We start from the raw sequence: 27,000 nt of genomic DNA on the forward strand, positions 1-27,000 counted from the left end.
CACAGCCCCTCACGGAATAGCAGAAGGCAGTCGTGGCCCCGGGGGAGACCTTGTCAGAGGCCAGCCTAAGTCCCACAGCCACCATCACTCACAGATACGGCTCAGGAAGCAGTCACAGTGCCAGATGCGGGGGCAGGAGGGTGCAGACTGCCCCCCCACCCCACCCAGCACCCCCAAGGCTGACCTCCCTCCCCTCGCCCCAGCACCCCCAAGGCTGACCCCCACCCCAGTACCTCCAAGACCGACTTCCCAACCCCACGTCCTAGCACCCTCAAGGCTGACCTCCTATGTCTCAGCACCTCCAAGACTGACCTTGACCCTACCCCCCACCCCAGCACCCCCAAGACTGATTCCCCCACCCAGCACCCCCATGGCTGACCCTCCCCACAACACATCCTAGCACCCCCAAGGCTGACCCCGCACCCCTGCACCAATGCTGACCCCCCACCCCAGCACCAAGGCTGACCCCCCAACCCCAGCACCCCAAGGCTGAATCCCCACCCCCCCATCCTGCACCCCCAGGACTGATTCCCCCACACAGCACCCCCAAGGCTGACCCTCCCCACACGTCCCAGCACCCCCAAGGCTGACCCCGCACCCCAGCACCCCAAGGCTGAATCCCCACTCCCCCATCCTGCACCCCCAGGACTGATTCCCCCACCCAGCACCCCCAAGGCTGACCCCGTACCCCCACCCCAGCACCCCCCAGGCTGACTCCCCACCCTTCCCCAGTCCTCCCCAAGGCTGACCCCCCAACCCCAGCACCCCCAAGGCTGACCCCGCACCCCCACCCCAGCACCCCCCAGGCTGACTCCCCACCCTTCCCCAGCCCTCCCCAAGGCTGACCCCCCAACCCCAGCACCCCCAAGGCTGACCCCGCACCCCCACCCCAGCACCCCCCAGGCTGACTCCCCACCCTTCCCCAGCCCTCCCCAAGGCTGACCCCCCCCCAGCACCCCCAAGGCTGACCCCGCACCCCCACCCCAGCACCCCCCAGGCTGACTCCCCACCCTTCCCCAGCCCTCCCCCAGGCTGACCCCCCAACCCCAGCACCCCCAAGGCTGACCCCGCACCCCCACCCCAGCACCCCCAAGGCTGACTCCCCACCCTTCCCCAGCCCTCCCCAAGGCTGACCCCCCAACCCCAGCACCCCCAAGGCTGACCCCGCACCCCCACCCCAGCACCCCCAAGGCTGACCCCGCACCCCCACCCCAGCACCCCCCAGGCTGACTCCCCACCCTTCCCCAGCCCTCCCCAAGGCCAAGGGCTTCCTGCTCTCAGGGTCAGCCCCACAGGTGGGCCCCCAGCCCCGGGCCCGTGCAGCTCTGCCACCTGCCCTCTAGAGGGCGCCCCACAAGGGGCAGCGGCCGACCTGCACAGGACCCACAGCCTCACGTCCCGGAGCCTGGGTCACCGAGCCGTTCTGAAAACTGCCCAGGCCCACAGACAGGCACACAGCATAATTAGAATAAATATTTTTAATTACATTTCCAACCATCAAAGCGTAAATGTTAATATCTGTTAGAAAACGTACACAGCACCCGTGTGTTAACGCGAACGTTGGCCCGAGAGCGAGCCTGCGTCCAACGTTCCTTTAGGCACTTGGTGTGGCTGGGGCTGGGCGGCAGGGAGCGGGCGCCCTGGCCTGGCGCTGCCGGACGCTGCATGGCTGCGTCACGTTCACCGCCCACGTCCCTGAGAGCTGGAGGAGACGTGCTGGTAGCCACTTGGGCTTCTCTCCTCTGCAGGACGTGGGGACGGAGGCGGCAGCAGGGCCTGCGGGGCCCTGGCGTTTCAGATGACCGCGGCCTCTCGTGGACGTGGACACGACGCGGGCACACACGCTGCTGGGGCTATTTCAGGAAGCGCCGGCCGAGCAGCTGTCCAGGAGCTGCCCGGGCCAGCAGGTTCCAGCTGTCTCCACCTTTCTTGGCCCCACCGCCGGAGGCAGGGCCGTCTGCGGGCTGAGGGGTCGGGCGGGCGAGGAGGGGCCTGGCTCTGCTCCCGGCCCAGCAGGCATCACTGCGCGGCCGGCGTGGCCTGCACGTGCCGCAGCAGCTGCTCGCAGTAGGTGGTCGAGCGGTGCTTGTGGACCACGGCCTCCGTCTCCCTCACCAGGAGGCTGGGGAACAGGCCGCTGCCCTCCTTGAGGGCACCTGCAAGACAACATGCCAGGCACACACTGTGAACACGCTGTGCACACGCCAGGCACACGCCGTGAACACGCCGCACACACACCAGGCACACGCCGTGAACACGCCGCACACACCATGAACATGCTGCATACACACCAGGCACACACCGTGAACATGCCGCGCACACACCATGAACATGCTGCATACACACCAGGTACACGCCGTGAACACGCCACGCACACACCATGAACATGCTGCATACACACCAGGCACACGCCGTGAACACGCCGCACACACACCAGGCACACGCCGCTCAGTGGCCCTGTGTCAGGGGTCCTGCTCAGCAATCTCAACACAGAACTCAGATCCACTTGGCATCGCTGGAGGCCCTCTAGGGCCTCGCGTGGCACTGGGCCTGGGACATAGAGTCTCCACGTGGCACCGGGCCTGGGACACAGGGCCTCGCGTGGCACTGGGCCTGGGACATAGAGTCTCCACGTGGCACCGTGCCCGGGACACAGGGCCTCGCGTGGCACTGGGCCCGGGACACAGGGTCTCTGGGTAGCACTGCGGGCCCGGGACACAGGGCCTCGCGTGGCACTGGGCCCGGGATGCAGGGTCTCCATGTGGCACTGGGCCTGGGATGCTGGGTCTCTGCGTGGCACCATGGGCTCACGATGCAGGGTCCCCGCATGGCACCATGGGACTGAGACACAGGGTCTCCGCATGGCACTGGGCCCGGGATGTGGCTCACATCAAGGCCAAGCAGCAGCTGCGGGTGCCGCCGCCTCTAGCCCGTGTCCATGGCAGCCTGCCTGTGTCGGCCTCACAAGGCCCACCCACGCCCCGTGCTGGCGGGGGTAAGCGGGAAAGCGTCTGGGGTCCACGGTGCCATGCACGAGAGAAAGTGGGAGGGGGAGGCAGCGGGCGCTGCGGGGAGCCCCTCGGCAGACCCCTGCGACCTGAGAGGCCGCGGCACTGTCAGGCCTCAGTGTCCACCAGGCAGCTGGACGCATGCGGGGAGCCGAGGATGGGCCGGCCCGAGGCAGGCGGGGAGGGCGGGAGCAGGGGTACTGTGCATGCATGGGCACGAGGAGCGGCCGAGCCAGCAAGGGGGGAGGGGGGGTCGCGGGAGGGAGGGCCAGGGTCTGTGCTGTAGCAGAAGTGGGGGTGCTCCCAGTTCCTGGGAAAGGCTGGGCAGCTGCGGGGGTGGTGGGGCAGAGCGAGGCCCCGAGGGAGGCTGTGTGGGACAGCAGAGGGGTGAAGCTGCCCACAGGATGTGGGTCAGCCCCAGGCTGTGGCCTGGACGTGAAGTGACCGCTCCAAGGCGGGCAGAGGACTGGCAGAGGACGGAGAGTGGACGGAGATGGGGCGGGGCTAGGGTATACCAAGGGAATCTGGGGGCCACGGGGAGTGGAGGGTGGGTCCTGGGGTCCAGACCCAGCACCAGCACGACGGCTGCGGCCTGTGCCACCTGCGTCTCCCCAGCACCCAGAAAGCACTCGCCCGGCGGCCAGACCTCCTGCTGTGGGCACACCCACCCACTCGCAAACAAGCCGAGGCCAGGATTCCGGGCCCTGTTCTCGGGGAGAGCCCACAGTGCCACAGCCAAGGACAAGACCCGAGTCTCACACGAGAAACCAGATCCCACAGAACACATGCCTGCCATGGTAGGCGTGGGCCCTCCTCTGACCCCGACCGGTGTGGCCGCCACCCCACTAAGAGCTGAGGTCTCCCAGGGAGGTGATGAGGGCGTGGCCAGCTGCCCTGTGCGGGCAGGGGACGACCCCCAGTGGGGTCAGCTGGAACAGCCACGGCCCCACCCTTCTCTACACAGTGGTGCCACGCGTGGGAGACCTGGCCACTGCAGGCATCTGGGTAGCACCCGGGGGATGGTGATTGGCGCCTCCTCTCTCTCTCTCTGTCAAGCACCCAGTGGACGGTGGCTGGCGCCTCCTCTCTCTCTCAGACAAGAACATGCTTCCCAGCAGCGAGGCCGGGCTCTTCAGCCTGAGCCGCCCGTCCCGGCCACCCACGTGCGCGCGGAGACAACGTGAGAGTGGCCAGCAGAGGCCTGTGTGACCCCACGCGGTGCGGCCCCGGGAAGCACACCCTGACCACAGGCCCACGCTCCGGGCGGTTCCGGGAGGCCTCACCTAAAACCGCGTCCTGGATGGCGCTCTCGGGGTCGTCCAGGTGCACAAGGAGCTCCCTGTACAGGTGCTGGACGGCGCCCTGGTACTGAGCCCGGCCCTCGGCGCTCCCCACGCACTTCAGCCACGTGGCCAGGGTGGAGGCCGCCACCACCCGCACCTCGTTGGAGACGTCGTCCAGGCGTTTCAGGAGCTCTGGGAGGAGGGGCACAGGGGCGACAGTGACCTCGGGGCTCACCCAGGACGGAGCCCACGCGGCCGCTCCCACAACCTGCCCAGCGGCCCCCAGACCCGGGCAGCATGGGCTCTGCACAGCACCGGGCCAGCACAGCGCCCCCTGCTGGCAGTTCCCTCCTTCCTCTCCCGTCCCTGTGTCAGGTTCGCTGACTTATCTGCAAGGCAGGGGCAGACACAGGGGTCTCCACCCGCTGGCTCTCCCCAGAGGCCTGAGCGGCCAGGGCCGGGCCAGGCCGGAGCCAGGAGCCCGGAGCTCCATCCCGGTCTCCCCCGTGGGGGCAGGGGCCCAAGGACTCAGGCATGCTCTGCTGCTTCCAGGGTATGGTACAGGAATGTTATTCTGCCTTTCAAACAAGTGAGTAAACGAATCTTTTTAAAAACCCCATTCACCATTCTTTTCCAGGAAAACCTTAAACTTACTAAATGTCTTGGGCACACAGAGGCACAGAGGGACTAGGCCCTGTGTCCGCCCCCCGTCCACCCGGGTCCTTGTTCCCGCAGTCGGCAGAGCCACTGCTGGGCCCCCGGAGCTGCTACCCCGTCCTCTGCTTCCCTTCCGGCTTCTGCGGGTTCACCGGGCTGTGAGGAGGCTCCCGCGGGTGCTCGGTGCTCTGCAGGTGCACCCCCGGCAGTGGGCCGCCTCCGCCTGTGCCGAGCGGTGCATGGCTCCCTGGTGGCTTCTGAGTGGCCACCTCGCTCCCGGCCCCCCTGCGCCTGGCACCTGTCAGCTGTCCGGCGGCAACACCAGGGCCACGCCGGCACTCCCTGCTGCCAGCATAGCAGGAGCCCGCAGAGCCCACCCTGGGTCCTGTTCTCACGCCCGGGCCTGGCCACCGCTCCTGCTCCAGGCGGGGTCTGGCAGCCCTGGGGCCGCCCGCCCGGTGCACTTGCTTCCCTGAGCCATGCCGCGCACAGAGACGTTTCACTCCGACACTCCCCTTCCGTCCGCCATACGAGGAACCTGACAAACCCAGCACACAGCGCTGGAGACCGAGCTCGCCCTACCAGGGTAAATCTTGATGAACGTGTCCGGGTCGCTCGCGCCTCCGCAGCTCTTTAAAAACGTGTCGAGGATGTGGCAGGACGTCAGCCGTGTCCTCTGGGAGTCGTCCTCCAGGGTGGTGAGAAGCTGGGGCAGCAGCGCCTCCCTCACAGCCGCCACCTGCCACAGCAACAGGGCTGACCCGGCCTCCACGACACCAGCCGACCCGGCCTCGCCTCCTGCCCACTGTGACACGACACCGGCCGACCCAGCCTCCGCCACCCGCCAACCTGGCCTCCACCACCCGCCCACCGCGACGCCGGCCGACCCAGCCTCTGCCACCCGCCCACCGCGACACCGGCCAACCCAGCCTCCGCCACCCGCCCACCGCGACACCGGCCAACCCAGCCTCCGCCACCCGCCCACCGCGACACCGGCCAACCCAGCCTCCGCCACCCGCCCACCGCGACACGGGCCGACCCAGCCTCCGCCGCCCGCCCACCGTGACACCGGCCGACCCGGCCTCGCCTCCTGCCCACTGTGACACGACACCGGCCGACCCAGCCTCCGCCGCCCACCCACCGCGACACCGGCCGACCCAGCCTCCGCCACCCGCCCACCGCGACACGGGTCGACCCAGCCTCCGCCGCCCGCCCACCGAGACACAGGCCGACCCAGCCTCCGCCGCCCGCCCACCGCGACACCCGCCAACCCGGCCTCTACCACTCGCCCACCGCGACGCTGGTCAACCCAGCCTCCGCCGCCCGCCCATCGTGACTCGCTTACTGTCCAGTTACTTATCACATGAGACAGGGCCGGCCCCCACCTGCTGCCTCACTCCCCAAATGCCTGCGAAGGCCAGCGGCCTGGAGCCTGGTCTGGGTCCTCCACATGGGTGGCGGGGGCACAAGCACTTGAGGCATTGCCGCCGTCTCCCAGGCTGCACCAGCGGGAGGCTGGAGACGGACGCAGCGCCGGGAGTCCAATCCCGGCCCTCTGACGGGGCCCCAGCACCTGGCCTGACACAAACGTAACCGAGGGGCCCGTGCTGTGGTGCAGTGGGCACAGCCATGGCCTGTGGCGCCCACATCCCACATGGGCACCGGTTCAAGTCCCGGCTGCTCCCCTCCCGATCCAGCTCCCTGTGGTGGCCTGGGAACGCAGAAGAAGATGGCCCAAGTGCCTGGGCCCCTGCACCGCGTGGGAGACCCGGAAGAAGCTCCTGGCTCCTGGACTGGCCCAGCTCTGACCACTGCGGCCATCTGGGGAGTGAACCCGAGGATGGAGGGCCTGTGTTGCTGTCACTCTGCCGTTCAGGTACACAAATGTAGACAAAGCTGTGGACAACACGACTTAGGTGAACGGTTTCTGTCCAACCTGGACAGCGGCTGTTAGAGACCCAGCATTCACAACTCTGCGGGGGGCACGGGTCCTACACAGGCGGCCCAGGCACCTGGCCACGGTACTTCAGTCAGGAGCAACCTCTCTGTCCTCCAGCAGGTGGCGCGCACACGCCGAGCAGGGGCACGGGGAACTGTCCCCGCTTCAGCTCAGACGGCCACAGCGGAACACAGCCTCCTGCCGAGCCGCAGCGTGTGCCGCCGCCCTGACCCTGACCCTGCGGCCTGGCCCTGCCTCTGCCCCTCCCCGCCGTACCTGCTGGGCCGACAGCAGGTCGCTGCTGGTCAGCGCCCACAGGCAGGACACGGTGGCTGTGCGGATGGCGGCGGCAGTCTTTCCCGCGTGCCACTGCAGGTTGGGCGCCAGGATGTCCTTTACCACCGTCTCCAGGTAGCCGTGGAACTGCCTGCAAAGCAGAGGGCGTGAGGCGGAGCAGGCCGGGAGGGAGGGGCCGAGTCGGAAAACGGCAGCCCCGACTCCCCCAGCCCCGACTCCCAGGTGTCTTCATCATTTCACTGGGACGTCCTGAGACCACCCCTCACCCTCACATCCACGTCCTGAGACCACCCCTCACCCTCACACCCGCGTCCTGAGACCACCCCTCACCCTCACACCCACGTCCTAGACCACCCCTCATCCTCACACCCGCGTCCTAGACCACCCCTCACCCTCACACCTGCGTCCTAGACCACCCCTCACCCTCACACCCGCGTCCTGAGACCACCCCTCACCCTCACACCCACGTCCTAGACTACCCCTCATCCTCACACCCGCGTCCTAGACCACCCCTCACCCTCACCCCTGCGTCCTAGACCACCCCTCACCCTCACACCCACGTCCTAGACCACCCCTCACCCTCACCCCTGCGTCCTAGACCACCCCTCACCCTCACACCCACGTCCTGAGACCACCCCTCACCCTCACCCCTGCGTCCTAGACCACCCCTCACCCTCACCCCTGCGTCCTAGACCACCCCTCATCCTCACACCCGCGTCCTGAGACCACCCCTCACCCTCACCCCCGCGTCCTGAGACCACCCCTCACCCTCACCCCCGCGTCCTAGACCACCCCTCACCCTCACCCCTGCGTCCTAGACCACCCCTCACCCTCACCCCTGCGTCCTAGATCACCCCTCACCCTCACCCCTGCGTCCTAGACCACCCCTCACCCTCACCCCTGCGTCCTAGACCACCCCTCACCCTCACACCCGCGTCCTGAGACCACCCCTCACCCTCACCCCTGCGTCCTAGACCACCCCTCACCCTCACACCCACATCCTGAGACCACCCCTCACCCTCACCCCTGCGTCCTAGACCACCCCTCACCCTCACCCCTGCGTCCTGAGACCACCACTCACCCTCACACCCGCGTCCTGAGACCACCACTCACCCTCACTCTGAGGCCGTGTCTAGGGGACCCCTCCCCACACTGCAGGTTTCCCCCACCTGGACTCCAGCCCGGGCTCTGCGCGCCTGGGTCCAACCTACCCCTGGGAGTCGACAGTGTCCTTCGGCCGGAGCAGCAGCTGGGTCAGCAGGGACAGGAGCTTCAGGCGCATCTGTGGGTCCTGGGTGGGCTGGAGGCAGGCCCTGAGCGTGGGGACCACCTGGGGCAGCACCTCTCCGACAGCGGGGCCTGCAAAACAGCAGCCGGTGTGGGCGCAGGTAGACGGCCAGCCAGGAGCCCCCCTCGCCCCCAGTGGCCTCTGCTATGGACCATCCAGGCGGGTACCCAGGCAGACAGAGCGTCGTCGCCCCGGCCTCCCCTGCCAGCCATGGAAGAGCTTCCTGCTTCCCTGAGGGGCCTCCCAGGGCGGCCAGCTCCTGAGCCCCGCAGCCATCGCCCCGCCCCCGCCCCAGGACGAGTCACTCACACCCTGTGGGCTCCGTGACACCAGGGGACGCCCAGCAGCTCCGAGCGCTGCTGTTCATGGGGCGGGGAGTGGGGGGTGGAGTCCCATTTATTTATTTGCTGGTTCCCTCCACAGACGCTGGGAGCTCCACCCAGGTCTCCCACGAGCCGACCCCACGGCCTCCCGGGGTGCACACCAGCAGGGAGCTGGGACGTGGAGCAGGTGTCCCTGTGCACACGCCCACCCCATGCCAGCTGTCTCACACACGGGGACCAAACTACCATTCCTGTTTAACGCCCGGGTTAATCAACAGCGTCTGTCGCTCGTGGCTCAGCACCACGGACCCCACGCACGGAAGGACATCGCTCACTGCGGGCAGAGCGAGGGCAGGCACTGGCCTGAAAAGCTCCGCTTCGTCCTGCTGCGGTGCCAGCCAGGTTCCCTGCAAACCCGCCCACCCCCAACCCCCACAGGCTCTGCGGGGGCTTCCCACACGCACACGGCTGCCACTCAGTCTGGGTGTCCATGTGGGCGGCGGGGACTCAACCCCGTGAGCCACAGCTGCCACCGCCCCGGGCGTTTGTCCTGCCCTGTGCCGCATTTCCGTGTGCGCTCCCCGTCCTGGGTGGGTTCTTGGACGGGCCGCCGGAGCCGGGGCGTGAAGGGAGCCCAGGGCCGGCGGCTTCGCAAACCTGACAGCCTGGGCCCCCAAGCTCCGCGGGCGCCCCCCCACCGCGGGCCCCACCCCACTCGGGCCACGTCAACGCCTCCGCCGCCGGCTCCGCCCCCCTATGGGCTCTGCCCCCTCGGCAGCAGGCGTCCGTGCTGTGGGCCCCTGGGGTCCCGCCCGGCACTGTCGCCCCACTTCTCCAGGTCACTGGGTCACAGCCAGCTCCTGGGGCTGCGCGGTGGCGGGCGGGCTAAGCCTCTGCCTGCAGCGCCGGCATCCCACATGGGTGCCGGTTTGAGTCCTGGCTGCTCCACTTCCGATCCAGCTCCCTGCCACGGCCTGGGAAAGCAGTGGACAATGACCCAAGTGCTTGGACCCCTGCACCCGCGTGGGAGACCCGGAAGACACTCCTGGCTTCAGATTGGTCAGAACGGCTCAGCTCCGGCCTTTGTGGCTGTGTGGGAAGTGAATAGTGGATGGAGACTGTAACACTGCCTCTCAAATAAATAAATCATTAAAAAAACAGCTCTTAGCGACCAGACACCGCCGGTTTCCCTCCTGGTGTGCGACGAGTCAACCTGGGACATGTGTGGGTGCGTGTGCACCCGTGTGCGCACCACTGTGTATGTTCCTGTGTGCACCCGTGTGTGCACCACTGTCTATTTTCCTGTGTGCACCCGTGTTCCTGTGTGCACCCGTGTGCGCGTCCGTGTTCCTGTGTGCACCTGTGTTCCTGTGTGTGCATCCATGTGTGCGCCCGTGTTCCTGTGTGCACCCGTGTTCCTGTGTGTGCACCCGTGTGCGCATGCGTATGTACCTGTGTTCCTGTGTGCACCCGTGTGCGCACGCGTATGTACCTGTGTTCCTGTGTGCACCCGTGTGCGTGCCCGTGTTCCTGTGTGCACGCGTATATACACCTGTGTTCCTGTGCGCACCCGTGTTCCTGTGTGCACCCGTGTGTGTGCCCGTGTTCCTGTGTGCACCCGTGTGTGCACGCGTATGAGCATCTGTGTTCCTGTGTGCACCCGTGTGTGCGCCCATGTTCCTGTGTTGCACATGAGTGTGTGCACTTGGGGGGGGGTCAGGGAAGGTTCTGGAGTCGCTGGCTGCTCACTCACAGGGTGACCGCTGTGAGGCTCTGTGCCCTCGGCTTCCCCTGTGCAGAACAAGGCAGACGTGCGGACACGCAAGGCTCTGGACGCCGTCAGCAGTGTCTCCTTTCTAGCCGGGGAGTTTCAGACGCAAAAACCACAAACAACACAGGCCCCCAAGTCAGGCCAGGGAGCCGACCCCAGCACCCACAACACCGCTGCCCCCGCACAGCCACACGCTGACTGTGTGTGTCCTCCCCCACAGCACCCACTCACTGCGTGTCCTCCCCACAGCACCTACACTCACTGTGTCCTCCCCACAGCACCCACACTCACTGTGTCCTCACACTGACTGCGTGTGTCCTCCCCCACAGCACCCGTGCTGTGTCCTCGCCCACAGCACCCACACTTGACTGCACGTGTCCTCACGCTGACTGTATGTGGCCACACACACAGCACCCGCCAGTGCTAGCTCTGGCTCCCGGTGCACACCCGGGGAGGCTGTGGCGACGCTCCCGTACGTGGGAACCTGTTCGGGGCTGCTGGTTGCAGGCGCTGGGGTGAACGGCAGATGGTGTCTCCCTACAGAGGACAGGAGCTGCTTTGCTGGACAGGCCGCGAGTCAGCTGGAGCCGTACAGGGCTCACCACCGGGCCCCGGCATGAGACCAGCTCCGAGGGGTGCAGCCCACAACACCGGCCTCCCTCAAAGTGCCGTCCCGGAAGCCCCGCCCGTGGGGAGCAGCCCACACAGGGAAGGTGCCGGGCCATGTGAAAAGCCGTGGAGAAGCCCAGTGCCCGGCAGACTCGGGTGGCCCCAGCCAGGGCCTCCAGCGTCTGCCCAGCCGTCTCTGGGGCTCTGTGCCCAGGTCCCACTCTCCAAGGGCAGCGGCCAGGCTGTGGCACGCCGGCCCTCGCCGAGGCCCTCTGCTGGGGGAGGGGCTCACCTGCCTGGGTGACGACGACGCAGAACTGCATGAGCTCGGCCACATGCACGGTCCAGCTGCCGTGGGAGGCGGTCAGCCCCTCCAGGAGGGGGCCCAGGTGCTTCCGATAGAGGTCCTGGCTGCCCGTCACGTTCTCCACGGCCGCCAGCGAGGCCAGGGTCTCCTCAGCCTGCGAGCACATCCAGGGGACGGCAGCTCCGGCACTCAGGCCCCCAGAGCCACCAGGGGACGGCAGCTCCGGCACTCAGGCCCCCAGAGCCACCAGGGGACGGCAGCTCCGGCACTAGGCCTCCCAGAGCCACCAGGGGACGGCAGCTCCGGCACTAGGCCTCCCAGAGCCACCAGGGGACGGCAGCTCCGGCACTAGGCCTCCCAGAGCCACCAGGGGACGGCAGCTCCGGCACTAGGCCTCCCAGAGCCACCCGGGGACGGCAGCTCCGGCACTCAGGCCCCCAGAGCCACCAGGGGACGGCAGCTCCGGCACTCAGGCCCCCAGAGCCACCAGGGGACGGCAGCTCCGGCACTAGGCCTCCCAGAGCCACCAGGGGACGGCAGCTCCGGCACTAGGCCTCCCAGAGCCACCAGGGGACGGCAGCTCCGGCACTCAGGCCCCCAGAGCCACCAGGGGACGGCAGCTCCGGCACTCAGGCCCCCAGAGCCACCAGGGGACGGCAGCTCCGGCACTCAGGCCCCCAGAGCCACCAGGGGACGGCAGCTCCGGCACTCAGGCCCCCAGAGCCACCAGGGGACGGCAGCTCCGGCACTCAGGCCCCCAGAGCCACCAGGGGACGGCAGCTCCGGCACTAGGCCTCCCAGAGCCACCAGGGGACGGCAGCTCCGGCACTCAGGCCCCCAGAGCCACCAGGGGACGGCAGCTCCGGCACTCAGGCCCCCAGAGCCACCAGGGGACGGCAGCTCCGGCACTCAGGCCCCCAGAGCCACCAGGGGACGGCAGCTCCGGCACTCAGGCCCCCAGAGCCACCAGGGGACGGCAGCTCCGGCACTCAGGCCCCCAGAGCCACCAGGGGACAGCAGCTCCGGCACTAGGCCTCCCAGAGCCACCAGGGGACGGCAGCTCCGGCACTCAGGCCCCCAGAGCCACCAGGGGACGGCAGCTCCGGCACTAGGCCTCCCAGAGCCACCATGGGACGGCAGCTCCAGCACTAGGCCTCCCAGAGCCACCCAGGGACGGCAGCTCCGGCACTCAGGCCTCCAGAGCCACCAGGGGATGGCAGCTCCGGCACTCAGGCCCCCAGAGCCACCAGGGGACGGCAGCTCCGGCACTAGGCCTCCCAGAGCCACCCAGGGATGGCAGCTCCGGCACTAGGCCTCCCAGAGCCACCCAGGGACGGCAGCTCCGGCACTCAGGCCTCCAGAGCCACCAGGGGACGGCAGCTCTGGCACTCAGGCCTCCCAGGTCCCCCAGGGCACAGCAGCTCCGGCACTAGGCCCCCCAGGCCCCACGCAGCCACCCACGCCACTTCAGCAGGGCGAGCCCCCGAGGGCCCCCCAATCCCACACGTCTCAAGGCTGTGTGCACAGCAGATGTGCACCTGCTCACGACGCCAGACCCAGAGGAGGACCCACTGAGAGCAGGGGCTCGGTCTGGGGCCAGGACCAGGGGGACTGAACACGCTGGACGGCCTCTTCCCCACCTAGCACCTCCACTCGGCCGGACTCACGGTAAACGTCACCCCACAGGGGAACCGAGGGTGACAGCTCAGGGACAAAGCCGGCTGGCCTGTAACTCAGGCCTCCGTCCACCGGCCCACGCCACACCAGGAGTCCTGGGGGCCCTAGGAGCAGCTGGCCCAGCGCTCAGGGCAGAGACCACAGCTGTCTGCACCACAGTAACCCAGGATGACCACGGGGCTCTGCCCGACTCGAGGCACACGTGTGGCCCTACGAGCCCCCCCAACGCAGCCTCACGTGCGGTTCTATGAACCCTCCCGACGCAGCCTAACATCCCACCTGCTCCTGTGCGACTCCACTGCCCCAGAGCCTGGCTCTGCCCGCGGTGCCCGACCTTCTCTTCAGGGCGCTCACCTTGTCCTGGAGGCCCGAGGTCCCCGGCACGGCCATGACGGTCACCAGCACCTGCATGAGCTGCAGGCCGCACTCCCTGCAGTCCTCCCGGCACACGGACACCAGGGCCTGCACGCACAGCAGCAGATTCTGCAGGTAGCCATCCTGGGGAGGACAGCATGCGGTCAGGGCCCTGGACAGCACGCGTGGCCCACGGGCAGGGCTCATGGTCAGGGCCCTGGACAGCACGCGTGGCCCACGGGCAGGGCTCATGGTCAGGGCCCTGGACAGCATGCATGGCCCACAGGCAGGGCTCGTGGTCAGGGCCCTGGACAGCACATGTGGTCCATGGGCAGGGCCCTGGACAGCACGCGTGGCCTGCGGTCAGGGCCCTGGACAGCACATGCAGCTCACAAGAGGGAGACCACCTGAGGCCCCTCCAGTGCAGGGCACTGAGCCCGACGGGAGCACACGGGGGACACGGAACCCAGAGTGAGAGTGAAGGCATGCGTGCTGTGTGCAATGCCCCTGGCGTGTGGCCCGTACAGGTGCTGCCTGCCGGAGCCCACACACATGACAGCTAGGACAGGTGGCGAAGTGCGGTTATGCCATCAGCCGGCACACCCACAACCGTCAGAGGCCCAGCGCCAGCCCCAGCTGCTCTGCTCCCAACGCAGCCTCCAGCAGGGAAGACCCAGGCGCTCAGACCCCTGCCCCCGTGGGATGACCCAGCAGTCCTGGCTGAAGCCTGGCCGCGCCCCAGCTGTTGCAGCCATTTGGGGAGTGAGCCCACAGACAGGAGCATACGCTCTGTGTGTCTCTGCCTTTCGAGTAAATAAATATTAACAGAACAGCCTGTTTTGGATTTGCTTAGACACCCTAGAGCTCTCCCACTCCCCTCAGAGTTAAAAAGAAAACGTGGGGCCCATGCTGTGGCGCAGCAGGTAAAGCCAGTCTGCGGTGCCGGCATCCCATGTGGGCGCTGGTTCAAGTCCTGGCTGCTCCACTTCTGATTCAGCTCTGTGCTGAGGCCTGGGAAAGCAGTAGCAGATGGCCCAAGTCCTTGGGCCCCTGCACCCTCATGGGAGACCTGGAAGAAGCTCCTGGCTTCGGCCTGGTCCAGTTACAGCCATCTGGGGATCGAACCAGCTGATGGAAGCCCTCTCAAGAAGGAGAGGAGAGGAGAGGGGAGGGGAGGGGAGGGGAGGGAAGGAAGGGGGGAGGGAGGGAAGGACGGACGGACGGACGGAAGGATGGACGGAAGGACGGACGGAAGGAAGGAGTCGCGGTGTGGGTCAGGCAGGGCTGGAAGGGGCTGGGGCCGCTTGTGCTGCTCTTCCCGCTGTTGCGCAGTCCGGATGCTGCTACGGCCCAGGTTCTCACAGAGAGCAAATACATGAAAACCCCATCGTCCAGAAAGCGCGTCCTGCCCCTGCCCCACCGGGGCGGCACTGCACACAGCTGGGCTGGTCGAAGGCCCCGGGCAGAACCGGGAGCGGTCACGCGTGTAACCCACATGTGTGACTCGGGAACTAGCAGAGCTGGGGGCACGTTTGCACGGAGGAGTTTGCCGATTACCTGGCTGGTGACGGATTGGTTCTAATGGCCACAGCTCACTCACCAGCCACGAAAACCACAGTTACACCAGAGGCTCCGGGCATTGGGGCCAGGCACCCTCAGACTCCATTCCCCTCAAACCCACTGAAGACCCCAGCACAGGGGGCACCATCTGCCCAGGGAGAAGCCACGGGTTTTGCTTTTGTCTCTACCCCCTTGGCCTGGACCGACCGACCGGCTTCCGAGGCCACAGCGGGGCTCAGGACGACTGACAACAGATCTTAAGAAGCTGCCTCTGCACAGTTAGAACACAGGGGCTGCGCCCCAGGGGGCACCTGCCGAGCTGCCTCGTCTCACAGGCCCAGGGACTCAGGATCTGGGCTCCACGGCGAGCGCTGCCCCTTCTCCACCCCCACCCCTCCAAGGAGCCGAGGGGTCCACAACATCCCCGGTCCCTGGCTCTCTGCGTTTGTGCAATAGCCAAGTCGCCCTCCCTGTCACCCATCAGAGATCAGCTGAGCTCGCTGTGTCCCCAGGGCACCTGGGAAAGCACCTGTACCGGGAGCCGGACCCCACACCTGCACAGGCTCCTTCCAACAGAATTCCAGAACCTCCAGCTGGGTCTGGACACAGCCCCAAGCTCTCCTCACGGTGACCCACGGGTCACTGCAGCAGGAACCACACCCCAGCGGCCAGGGCCTCCTGCTTGGGAGGGGACTAGACAGGTGCTGGGCTGCTGCATTCGCCTGCACATGGGAAGATGGGGCCACGCGTGTGAGGGGGCTGCACGCATGTGACGGGGTGCACGCATGAGGGGGCTGCACACAGGAAGATGGGGCTGCACGCGTGTGACGGGGTGCACGCATGAGGGGCTGCACACAGGAAGATGGGGCCACGCGTGTGAGGGGGCTGCACGCGTGTGACGGGGTGCACGCTGAGGGGGCTGCACACAGGAAGATGGGGCTGCACGCGTGTGACGGGGTGCACGCATGAGGGGCTGCACACAGGAAGATGGGGCCACGCGTGTGAGGGGGCTGCACGCGTGTGACGGGGTGCACGCTGAGGGGGGCTGCACACAGGAAGATGGGGCTGCGCGCGCGAGGCGGCTGCACGTGTGTGACGGGGTGCACGCATGAGGGGCTGCACACAGGAAGATGGGGCCACGCGTGTGAGGGGGCTGCATGCGTGTGACGGGGTGCATGCATGAGGGGGCTGCACACAGGAAGATGGGGCTGTGCACGCGAGGCGGCTGCACGCGTGTGACGGGGTGCACACATGAGGGGCTGCACACAGGAAGATGGGGCCGCGCGTGTGAGGGGGCTGCACGTGTGTGACGGTGCACGCATGAGGGGGCCGCACACAGGAAGATGGGGCACGCATGTGAGGGGGCTGCACGCTTGTGATGGGGTGCACGCATGAGGGGGCTGCACATAGGAAGATGGGGCCACGCGTGTTGAGGGGGCTGCACGCGTGTGACGGGGCTCCATCTCTGTCCTGACATCGCTGTGTGAACGCCTCCTCTGTGAAACCAGAAGCAGGGGACCAAACACAGAACCCGGGCCTCGCAGGGCCCCGCCTGGGACTCAAGTCTCCGTGACCGACAGACACAGAGCCCACCCGTGCTCTGCCGCCAGGCCCGTCGGACACAACTCTGCACACGACCCTCCCAGCCACACCCTGCGGGGAACTGGTGCTTCTGGTTTGCCAGTGCGTGTAGGGACCCACAGTGGGCCTGGGCCTGGGGCTGACGCGGCAGCAGTGGGCAGCTCGTTCGCCTCCTCCCAACCCCCGCTTCCCTGTGCCCGACAGGCTCCCAGGGATGCCCACGGCACAGCTGGGACCCAGCACCCCACCAGGGGACAGAGCAGGGCACAGCTGACTGTCCACAGCTGAACCCACCTGCTGCAGCCGCCAGCCCCGACCCCAGCCCTCCTTTGGGGTCCCAGCAGTTATTGGCAAAGTCGATGCTGCGGCACAGGCAGCCCTGGGGAGTGCCGAGGCCAAGCCCTTCCCGAAGGCAGGTCGGGGGCACAGGCAGTGCAGACGGACGCTGCCAGGGCCCCGCAGAGTCCAGGACGGTGTCCCCAGGGTGAGGTCCAGTGCCTCGGCCGCCTCAGCTCAGCCGCAGGGGGCTCACCACACCACGCAGGTGCACTGGCTTGTGTGCAGAGCCCCTGGCTAGATTTGAGGCACATCTGCTGGATGCCACATGAGGCCGTGCAGAGCCATGCCGTGGGTGTGGCACATGCAGCGAGATTCGTGCCCTTGCCACTGGGGGAGCGCACATGTCCCCATAGCCCTGTCCTGCCCGTGGCCGCTGGTGGCAGCAGGTCCAGGACTCCTCCCGGCCAGGCTGTGACCCGCCCTGAACCTTCAGCAAGCCAGGCACGGACCACAGGGCGCCGGCAGCGTGGCCGGTGCAGCCAAGCAAGGGAGAGCCATGGATCCAGACAGCCACAGCTGGAGGTCCCGATAGGCGGCTGGCCACCCTGTGCCCTGCCCGGGGTTGGCGCACACGCAGCATTGAGCAGCCAGGAACCCTGGGACCCGTCCACCCGCGCCCCGGCACCCCTTACGCTCTCAGAGCCCTGGCAGATGTGCGGCTGGGCCAGCTCCGTGGCCAGGGCCTTCAGGTGCGGCCGGAGGGCTTCCCGGGGGCAGCCCCGAATGACGGCAGCGAGGACCAGCAGGCCCGCGGGGCTGGGCGACCGCTTCAGCAGGGGCAGCAGCAGCTTCAGTGTCACCTCTGGGCTGACGAAGGCGCCGACGAGCTCTGCGGACCGCGTGCACTGCGGAGACACGGCGGACACCAGGGATGAGGTGGAGCCCCGCCCCCACAGGCCCGCACGACACACAGGACACACACAGGACACGGCTCCCCAGGACCCTCGGTTTCGCAGGAGTGGCCCACAGGCCTCTCAGTCTTGGTGACCACAGGCGCAGCCACGGACACAGCAGTGTGGGCTGACCCCGGGGCTTCTCCACAAGCAGAGAGGCCACCCCCGCACGGCCATGCAACACTGTTATGGGGACAACAGCCGGCGGCCGGGGTCTTGGGGTGAGGGAGACGGCCGAGACCCTCACTGTGGCCAGGCCCCAGGACCCGCGGCACAGTGTACTCACGCTGCTGACCACGGCCGGCTCCTCGTCGGCACAGGCGTGGCACAGGGTCCGGAGCACCGCCTCCAGGTGCTGCGTGGTGTGGTCCTCGGCGTGCAGCAGCAGCACGGCCAGCAGCTGCGCGGACTTCACCCGGGTCCCCGCCACCCAGTCGCCGATGTCGTGGCAGATGGCGGGCAGCACCTTGGACAGGTTCCTGCGGACGAGCTCCCGACAGCCCAGCACTGGGCGGCTCTCTGGGGGACGGGAGAAACCCGACGAGACTCAGAATTTCCGTGGCCCCGTGGACAGTGCCGTCACCCACGTGAGGTACCCCGTAGGGCCACAGGAGCCCCCAAACTCTCAAGACAGAAACAAAGGGACACAGCCAGTGCCCAGCTCACCGTGGGTGCCTGTGAAAACCGCTACCCCCGCCCGTGGGTAGCCACCGATCTGTCTGACAGATGAGCCGGCATGTTCTAGAACTTCACGTCAGACTTTGTGGGACACACTCATGACCGGCCGTGCTGTGCTACGTGTACGTCCCCTCCCGTCCCCAAAGGCTGTCCTGTCACATGGCCATCAGTGAGGAGATGTAACCAGCTGTGCAGGGATAACTGCACCACCCCTCCACAGCCGAGGGCTGTCCTGACGTGGCCGTGCCCAGCCGTGCTAAGTGCGTGTCCCCTCCTGTCGCCGAGGGCTGTCACGTGCATGACCTGGCTGAGACGCCGAGGGCTGTCCTGTGGTGTGGCCGTGTGACATGGCCCTGCACAACTGCTGACCCCTTCACCTGCTGATGAGTATGGAGCTGCTTCCAGTCTGCAGTGTCGCAAACGTGGCTGTGAGTGCGTGTGGGTGGGCGCCCCTGTGAGTAGACCCACGCCATCACTTTCCCTGATGGCTGGAACGGCAGGGCCACGTGGCGGGGGGGGGCAGTCACTGTCCCTGCAGCCAGTCCCAGAGGCGCTGGCCCCGTCCCTGTGGGGGACGTAATCTCCTCCGTGGGCACAGCTGCCGTCAGGGTCACCTCCTTGCTGGAGTCTCTGCCGTTTGGCTGCCTGCACCCTGCACACGCAGGAGCCCTCGGCCTCCAGCTCCCCGTCACTCCCCGTCACGGCGCGTGCCCAGCAGAGCCACCCGGCCCAGGCCGCAGGCTGCCACAGTACATTCAGGGTTAATTCTCCCACATTGCCGGGGGGTGGTTGGCAACAGCCTGTCCCACAGAAACCCACAGCCCACACGTGTCGTCCACTTCTTGTCCGTCCCCGGGAGCCATCTGGATCCCAGGTGCTGGTGAGCCCCGAGCAGGTGCTGGTCTCTGCCCATCGCAGCTCCCGGCTGCAGACTCCACGTCATCCTTAGGATCAGTTTGTCAATTTGTACAAAGCTGACTGAGAATTTTGACTAAAAGACTTTTTTGGTGAAGAACGGTTTTCTCCTCCTTCCTAAACAAAGGTTCGTTTATTTGTTTACTTATTCTGTTTGAAGAGCAGAGAGAGAATACAGTGAGAGGGTGTGCCACCATCTGCTGGTTCTCTCTCCAAAAATCTGCAACAGCTGGGCCTGGGCCAGGTGCCAGCGGAAGCCGGATCAGAAAAGGTGGGACTCGAACCAGGCGCTCACATGGATGGAGGCGTCCCAAGTGCGGCTCGCCTTGCCGCGCCACACCGCCTGCTCCTGGTGCAAAGGCTTTCATTTTAAAAACTCACGACCCTCGGCAGGTGGAAACGGAGCCATGCCAGGCGGGATTTAACTTAAACTCTAACACCGAGAACCACGGAGCCTTCAGGCCCGCCTCCGGCACCTACTCCCGTCCCCTCCTGGTCGTATGCTACAGAGCCAGCTCCCAAAGGCTCAGCTCGTGCTGTCTGCTCGGAGGAGCTCATGTGACCGTGAAGAGGGAACAGCGCCAGCCTGCAGGTCCTCTGCCTCGCTGAGAACACGGCCGCCATGGGGACCTGTGGCCGGGACGCAGGAGGTCCCAAGGATTGGCTCCCAGCTCCGCGGTGGCCTGAGGCCGTGCTCCATCTCGGCAGAGCAGACAGAACCCTGGGAACCCGGGGCCAGGCGTGCCTGGCCGCCACCTGCTCACTGCCCACTGCCTGGGGCTGCTTTTCCATCCTGGTGCCACCTCCCCATGGTGGCAGACACCACGGGTCCTGTGAAGCCGCGAAGCCCTTGAGCTGGCTGCCGCAGCGGCGGCTTCCCTCCAGAGCTGCCGGTCCTGGACCCCACTTGCAGCCTCGCGGCCACGCATGAGCAGCGGCGTGGCTGCACGGCCCCCCGGACGCCTGGACGCCCGTCTCCAGCTTCCCCACGCACGCCTGCTTCCTGAGTCCGCGCTGATGGTGGTGTCGCCGGTTAGGAGGGCACTTGGGGGCCCCTGAAGGCCAGGCCGCACCCCACAGCGGGCTGGGCCTCAGCACTGTCCCTGAGACGGGGCTCTCTGGCTCTGTTAGAATGAGCTCCACTGCTTGGCTGATGAAGTGACTGCAAACAGCAGGCGTCTAAAAGCCCCCAGAGCAGGAACTTTCAGAACGAGCCACGGGACGGGAGCGGCCCCAGCTCTGTTCCCGGGGGGGTTCCACGTGAACACACAGCTCAGCTGGGAAGAAGCGAATCAGCTCGTGCCCCAGATCTCGTGATAAGACCAGGCCAGCGGTCAGGAGGGGCCGAGGGATACTGGGCGTCCTCCCCAGGGCCCCCGCGCCCGCAAGGTCGCGGAGCGCACACAGCGGCGCTGACCCTGGCCCTGCTCTCGTCAGTGTCTGAGCTGCATGGGAGGGAGTCAGGCGGCCACACTACCAGCACCCAGCTGTGTTACGCCCCACGCCCACCGTCGCCTGAGCTGCAGCTCGGCCTTCTCCTCTCCTGGGGAACCTTGCACAGGGGCTGCTTCCCCCAGGACTCACCAGGGGGAGAGGAGGGCAGAGGCCCCAGCCAGCGCCCGAGCACACGCGTGTTCACCGCCACCCGCCCGTGCTCCTCCCACTCACGGCCATCCTGACAAGCAGCCTGCTCCAGGCCCCCCCATGTGCTCAGCACATCCCAGGCATGACCAGAGCTCTGGGGAGCTCCAGGTAGCACCACGGGCACCGGAGAACCCACACCCAACACACGGTCGGGGCCAGGCGCACCTGCGGCTTTCAAACACCTCCCGTCTGTCGTGAACATGAGCCACGGTCTGGCTTCCAGGTCCGACCACGGCAAAGTGAGCCAAGCAGCTGGGGAGGAGGCACCCTCCCCCCCAGAACCCACTCCCACCCTCGGCGTAGGGGCAGGCCTAACACACCCACGCGGCCTTTCTGCCCGGGCTCTGCATCTATAACACACACTGTGTTTTCCAACTGACTCTGAGACCAGAGCAACCCTGCCCGCACCCAAGAGGGAGTGGCCCGGGGCCAGCTTCACAGCGAGGGGAGCGAGGCCATGGCGCAGACGGCGGCCGGATCGGGGCAGCAGAGCAAATGTGACCCCAGGGAGCTGGCGCCAGCCTCCACGGCTCACAGCACCGACCCCAGAGGGGTCTGAGTTCAGGCCATGCCAGCACTGACCAGGCTGGGGTGGAGGGGTGGCGGTGGGGGGTACTCGCCGGCCTGGGCTGCACCCTGCCCACGTTTGTTCTTGTCTGTGTGCAGTGCTAGATTTAAGAGAACAGCCCAGAAGGGACAGGGTGTGGCACAGCAGCTAGGATGGCACCCCACACTGCAGCCCCTCGTCCCAGCCCTGGCTCCACCCCACCCCACACTGCAGCCCCTCGTCCCAGCCCTGGCTCCACCCCCACCCCACACTGCAGCCCCTCGTCCCAGCCCTGGCTCCACCCCCACCGCACACTGCAGCCCCTCGTCCCAGCCCTGGCTCCACCCTACCCCACACTGCAGCCCCTCGTCCCAGCCCTGGCTCCACCCCCACCCCACCCCACACTGCAGCCCCTCGTCTGAGCCTGCTCCACCCCCACCACACACTGCAGCCCCTCGTCCCAGCCCTGGCTCCAGCCCCACCCCACCCCACGCTGCAGCCCCTCGTCCCAGCCCTGGCTCCACCCCACCCCACACTGCAGCCCCTCATCCCAGCCCTGGCTCCACCCCCACCGCACACTGCAGCCCCTCGTCCCAGCCCTGGCTCCACCCTACCCCACACTGCAGCCCCTCGTCCCAGCCCTGGCTCCACCCCCACCCCACCCCACACTGCAGCCCCTCGTCTGAGCCTGCTCCACCCCCACCACACACTGCAGCCCCTCGTCCCAGCCCTGGCTCCAGCCCCACCCCACCCCACGCTGCAGCCCCTCGTCCCAGCCCTGGCTCCACCCCACCCCACACTGCAGCCCCTCGTCTGAGCCTGCTCCACCCCACCGCACACTGCAGCCCCTCGTCCCAGCCCTGGCTCCAGCCCCAAGCCCAGCTCCCTGCTAACCGCACCCTGGGAGGTTCAGATGTGGACCAAGTTCCTGGCCCAGCCGGGGCAGTCGTGGCCACACACGTGGGGAGTGACCCGGGGGCCACAGACCCTGTCTTGTCTCCCTGCCTTTAGAGTAAGTAGAAACAAACTGACACACACACACACACACACGTGCATTTCACAGCCCACACGGGAGAGCCTCCTCCCCGGGAGTAACAGGGTTTCCAGAGCAGCGTCAGGGCTATGGGGCCAGGCACTGGTGGCCTGGTGAGGACAGGTGCACGGGGCCTCGTGACCCATGCCTGGAGCTCTTTCCGGTAAAGCGGCACCTTCCCGGCCACCTGGAATCTTCCCCCAGCGCCAGCAGAGCTGCTGAGGACACCACAGCCCCCACAGCCTTGAGACCTGGGGGGGAGGCGGGGACGGACACCGCCCAGCTGTGCACACGGACACTTCCAGGAGCCCACAGGAGCCCATGCGCCTCTCCACAGCAAAACTGTCAGGAGAGGAACAGGCTCTGCTGGCCTCCCGGGGGCCGCTCCCCTATGCAGGGAGCAGCATCCAGCCCGGCACCTCCTGGGGCACCCAGAATCCCTTGTGGTTCCCCGGGGAAGCGCCACTCACCTTGCAGGGGGAAGTGGGGTGGGGGCGGCGAGGCGAAGTCCAGTTTATCTTTCAGGTCCGCCTCATTCTCCTGCTGCCACTGCAGCCCAACCTGCGCCCAGAGGTCCGCGGCCGACTGCCTGCGGAACGAGAGGAGAGCCTCGCTCAGACTCCTTCACGGACACACAGGAACCATGGAGATCCCGGGCTCCTCCACGGACACACGGGTCCACGGTGCGCCTGGGCTCCTCCACGGACACACGGGAACTACGGAGATCCCGGGCTCCTCCACGGACACACGGGGTCCACGGTGCACCTGGGCTCCTCCACGGACACACGGGAACCACGGAGATCTCGGGCTCCTCCACGGACACACGGGGTCCACGGAGATCCCGGGCTCCTCCACGGACACACGGGGTCCACGGTGCGCCTGGGCTCCTCCATGGACACACGGGAACCACGGAGATCCCGGGCTCCTCCACGGACACACGGGGTCCACGGAGATCCCGGGCTCCTCCACGGACACACGGGGTCCACGGAGATCCCGGGCTCCTCCACAGACACACGGGGTCCATGGTGCGCCTGGGCTCCTCCACGGACACACGGGTCCACGGAGATCCCGGGCTCCTCCACGGACACACGGGGTCCACGGAGATCCCGGGCTCCTCCACAGACACACGGGGTCCATGGTGCGCCTGGGCTCCTCCACGGACACACGGGTCCACGGTGCGCCTGGGCTCCTCCACGGACACACGAGGTCCACGGTGCGCCTGGGCTCCTCCACGGACACACGGGTCCACGGTGCGCCTGGGCTCCTCCACGGACACACGGGGTCCACGGTGCGCCTGGGCTCCTCCACGGACACACGGGTCCATGGTGCGCCTGGGGACATCCAATCCCAGGGACCACTTGCTCATCCCTACACCGCATGTCAGGGCCAGATCCTGTCAACTGAGCAAGGTGGGGGTGGTGCCGTGGGACCCCACACAGGAGGGACCACCGAGGAGGATCACAGCAGTGGAAGTGCAGTCTTGGACAACACTGGAAACCAGACAAGCTGACCGCCGTCAACTGAGACGGCTCTGCCACGGCAGGGACACGGGGCAGCTACATGTGAGTCACCCTCCCCACAGACACAGGGCAGCTGTGTGCCGAGTCACCCTCCCCACAGACACAGGGCAGCTGTGTGCTGAGTCACCCTCCCCACAGACACAGGGCAGCTGTGTGCTGAGTCACCCTCCCCCTGCAGGGACACAGGGCAGCTGTGTGCCGAGTCACCCTCCCCCTGCAGGGACACAGGGCAGCTGTGTGCTGAGTCACCCTCCCCACAGACACAGGGCAGCTGTGTGCTGAGTCACCCTCCCCACAGACACAGGGCAGCTGTGTGCTGAGTCACCCTCCCCACAGACACAGGGCAGCTGTGTGCCGAGTCACCCTCCCCACAGACACAGGGCAGCTGTGTGCCGAGTCACCCTCCCCCTGCAGGGACACAGGGCAGTTGTGTGCCGAGTCACCCTCCCCACAGACACAGGGCAGCTGTGTGCCGAGTCACCCTCCCCACAGACACAGGGCAGCTGTGTGCTGAGTCACCCTCCCCACAGACACAGGGCAGCTGTGTGCTGAGTCACCCTCCCCACAGACACAGGGCAGCTGTGTGCTGAGTCACCCTCCCCACAGACACAGGGCAGCTGTGTGCTGAGTCACCCTCCCCACAGACACGGGGCAGCTGTGTGCTGAGTCACCCTCCCCACAGACACGGGGCAGCTGTGTGCTGAGTCACCCTCCCCACAGACACAGGGCAGCTGTGTGCTGAGTCACCCTCCCCCTGCAGGGACACAGGGCAGCTGTGTGCTGAGTCACCCTCCCCCTGCAGGGACACAGGGCAGCTGTGTGCCGAGTCACCCTCCCCACAGACACAGGGCAGCTGTGTGCCGAGTCACCCTCCCCACAGACACAGGGCAGTTGTGTGCCGAGTCACCCTCCCCACAGACACAGGGCAGCTGTGTGCCGAGTCACCCTCCCCACAGACACAGGGCAGCTGTGTGCCGAGTCACCCTCCCCACAGACACAGGGCAGCTGTGTGCCGAGTCACCCTCCCCACAGACACAGGGCAGCTGTGTGCCGAGTCACCCTCCCCACAGACACAGGGCAGTTGTGTGCCGAGTCACCCTCCCCACAGACACAGGGCAGCTATGTGCCGAGTCACCCTCCCCACAGACACAGGGCAGCTGTGTGCTGAGTCACCCTCCCCACAGACACAGGGCAGCTGTGTGCCGAGTCACCCTCCCCACAGACACAGGGCAGCTGTGTGCCGAGTCACCCTCCCCCTGCAGGGACACAGGGCAGCTGTGTGCTGAGTCACCCTCCCCCTGCAGGGACACAGGGCAGCTGTGTGCTGAGTCACCCTCCCCACAGACACAGGGCAGCTGTGTGCTGAGTCACCCTCCCCACAGACACAGGGCAGGTGACTGCAGGTGACTGCCTGGCTCCCGTCCTGGACTCAGGCCCGGCACGCACACTCACCGGATTTCCGGCATTTCGTCATCGATGCTGGACAGTAACAAGGGGATGAGCTTGTGGAAATACGAGTAGCGGTCTCGCAGGTCCAGCAGCCAGCTGCCCACCACTGACGTCACTGCCTGTCGCACCTACAGGCACAGAAGCCACAGAGCTCAGTGGGACGGCACCAGCCCGAGGCCAGCCCTCCCCTCGCTGGCCCAGCGGGTTCACCTAGGCCACGGCGGGCATGGTGGCTGCTGCCTCAGCAACGCCAGCTGCTCAGTGGGCTCCCCGGCCGGAGCAGGTGCCGTCCCCGTCCCTGGAGGGCTGCTCAGTGGGCTCCCCGGCCGGAGCAGGTGCCGTCCCCGTCCCCGGAGGGCTGCTCAGTGCGCTCCCCGGCCGGAGCGGGCGCCGTCCCAGTCCCCACAGGGCTGCTCAGTGGACTCCCCGGCCGGAGCGGGCGCCATCCCCGTCCCCGCAGGACTGCTCAGTGCGCTCCCCAGCCGGAGCGGGCGCCCTCCCCGGAGGGCTGCTCAGTGAGACTCCCCGGCCGGAGCAGGTGCCATCCCCGTCCCCGCAGGGCTGCTCAGTGGACTCCCCCGGCCAGAGTGGGCGCCCTCCCTGGAGGGCTGCTCAGTGGACTCCCTGGCCGGAGTGGGTGCCCTCCCCACAGGGCTGCTCAGCCTGCCTTACGACGCTGTGGCTCCAAGCCTCCTGTCCTCCAAGCCCCCAGACCCCAGTTCTGCTCCTGAATGTCGGAGGCGGAAGTGTCCCAAGTGTCCCAAGGGGCAGAAGTCAGCCTAAAACCACCCGGACACCGTCCACCTGCCCAAGAGACAGAGGTACCATGAGCTGCTGAGCGTGGGAGCAGGGTGTGCCCGGCAGCCCCATCTGAGCACCGGGCCGGCCATCGGCGGTGTCCCGCCTGCCCCACGGCTGAGGGAGCCCAGGCCTGAGACGCAGTGGCCGCCGGCTGTGGCTGACGGCAACGCTCACAGCAGCTCTGCAGGCAGGGCATCGGCACAGATCGCTGGGGCTGGGGCTGGGGCTGTCCAGGGGCTGCCCTCTGAGGCTCAGGACAGGCCCCCGGGTCTGGGAGGAGTGGGGCCTGTGACCGCCCAGCCCGGACAGAGCCACACGGGCCAGCGCTCCGTGGGAGCCTACGGCTGTTGTAAAGCCGACAGACAACACAGGAATGGTTCTGGACGGACACAGGGGGTTAACCGCCAAAACCAGGGACAAAGACAGGCACGTCCCAACTGCCGGACTCACACCGACAGGAGCCCCTGTGCTGGCATCACACCTGCACCCAGCTCACACACACAGCAGTGACCTCACACACCTGCACC

At 67.2% G+C, this 27,000-nt stretch overlaps 1 protein-coding gene across 1 annotated transcript in view; it reads right to left on the minus strand.

Moving 5' to 3' along the window:
• Window positions 1-1,496: 1,496 nt before the first annotated feature.
• Window positions 1,497-27,000, minus strand: part of DNAAF5 (dynein axonemal assembly factor 5) — a 30,603-nt gene continuing 5,099 nt past the window's right edge. Inside the window, exons 3-13 of the mRNA XM_062180480.1 lie at window positions 25,676-25,800; window positions 23,174-23,292; window positions 18,173-18,405; window positions 17,626-17,838; window positions 13,514-13,657; window positions 11,468-11,636; window positions 8,396-8,543; window positions 7,164-7,314; window positions 5,531-5,687; window positions 4,292-4,483; window positions 1,497-2,156 (exon numbers count right to left, since the gene is read on the minus strand). Coding sequence (XP_062036464.1) covers window positions 2,020-2,156; window positions 4,292-4,483; window positions 5,531-5,687; window positions 7,164-7,314; window positions 8,396-8,543; window positions 11,468-11,636; window positions 13,514-13,657; window positions 17,626-17,838; window positions 18,173-18,405; window positions 23,174-23,292; window positions 25,676-25,800 — 1,788 coding nt within the window. The 3' untranslated portion in view covers window positions 1,497-2,019. The remainder of the gene's footprint in view (window positions 2,157-4,291; window positions 4,484-5,530; window positions 5,688-7,163; window positions 7,315-8,395; window positions 8,544-11,467; window positions 11,637-13,513; window positions 13,658-17,625; window positions 17,839-18,172; window positions 18,406-23,173; window positions 23,293-25,675; window positions 25,801-27,000) is intronic.

This window comes from Lepus europaeus, chromosome 21, assembly GCF_033115175.1.
Source record: "Lepus europaeus isolate LE1 chromosome 21, mLepTim1.pri, whole genome shotgun sequence".
NCBI lineage: Eukaryota > Metazoa > Chordata > Mammalia > Lagomorpha > Leporidae > Lepus > Lepus europaeus.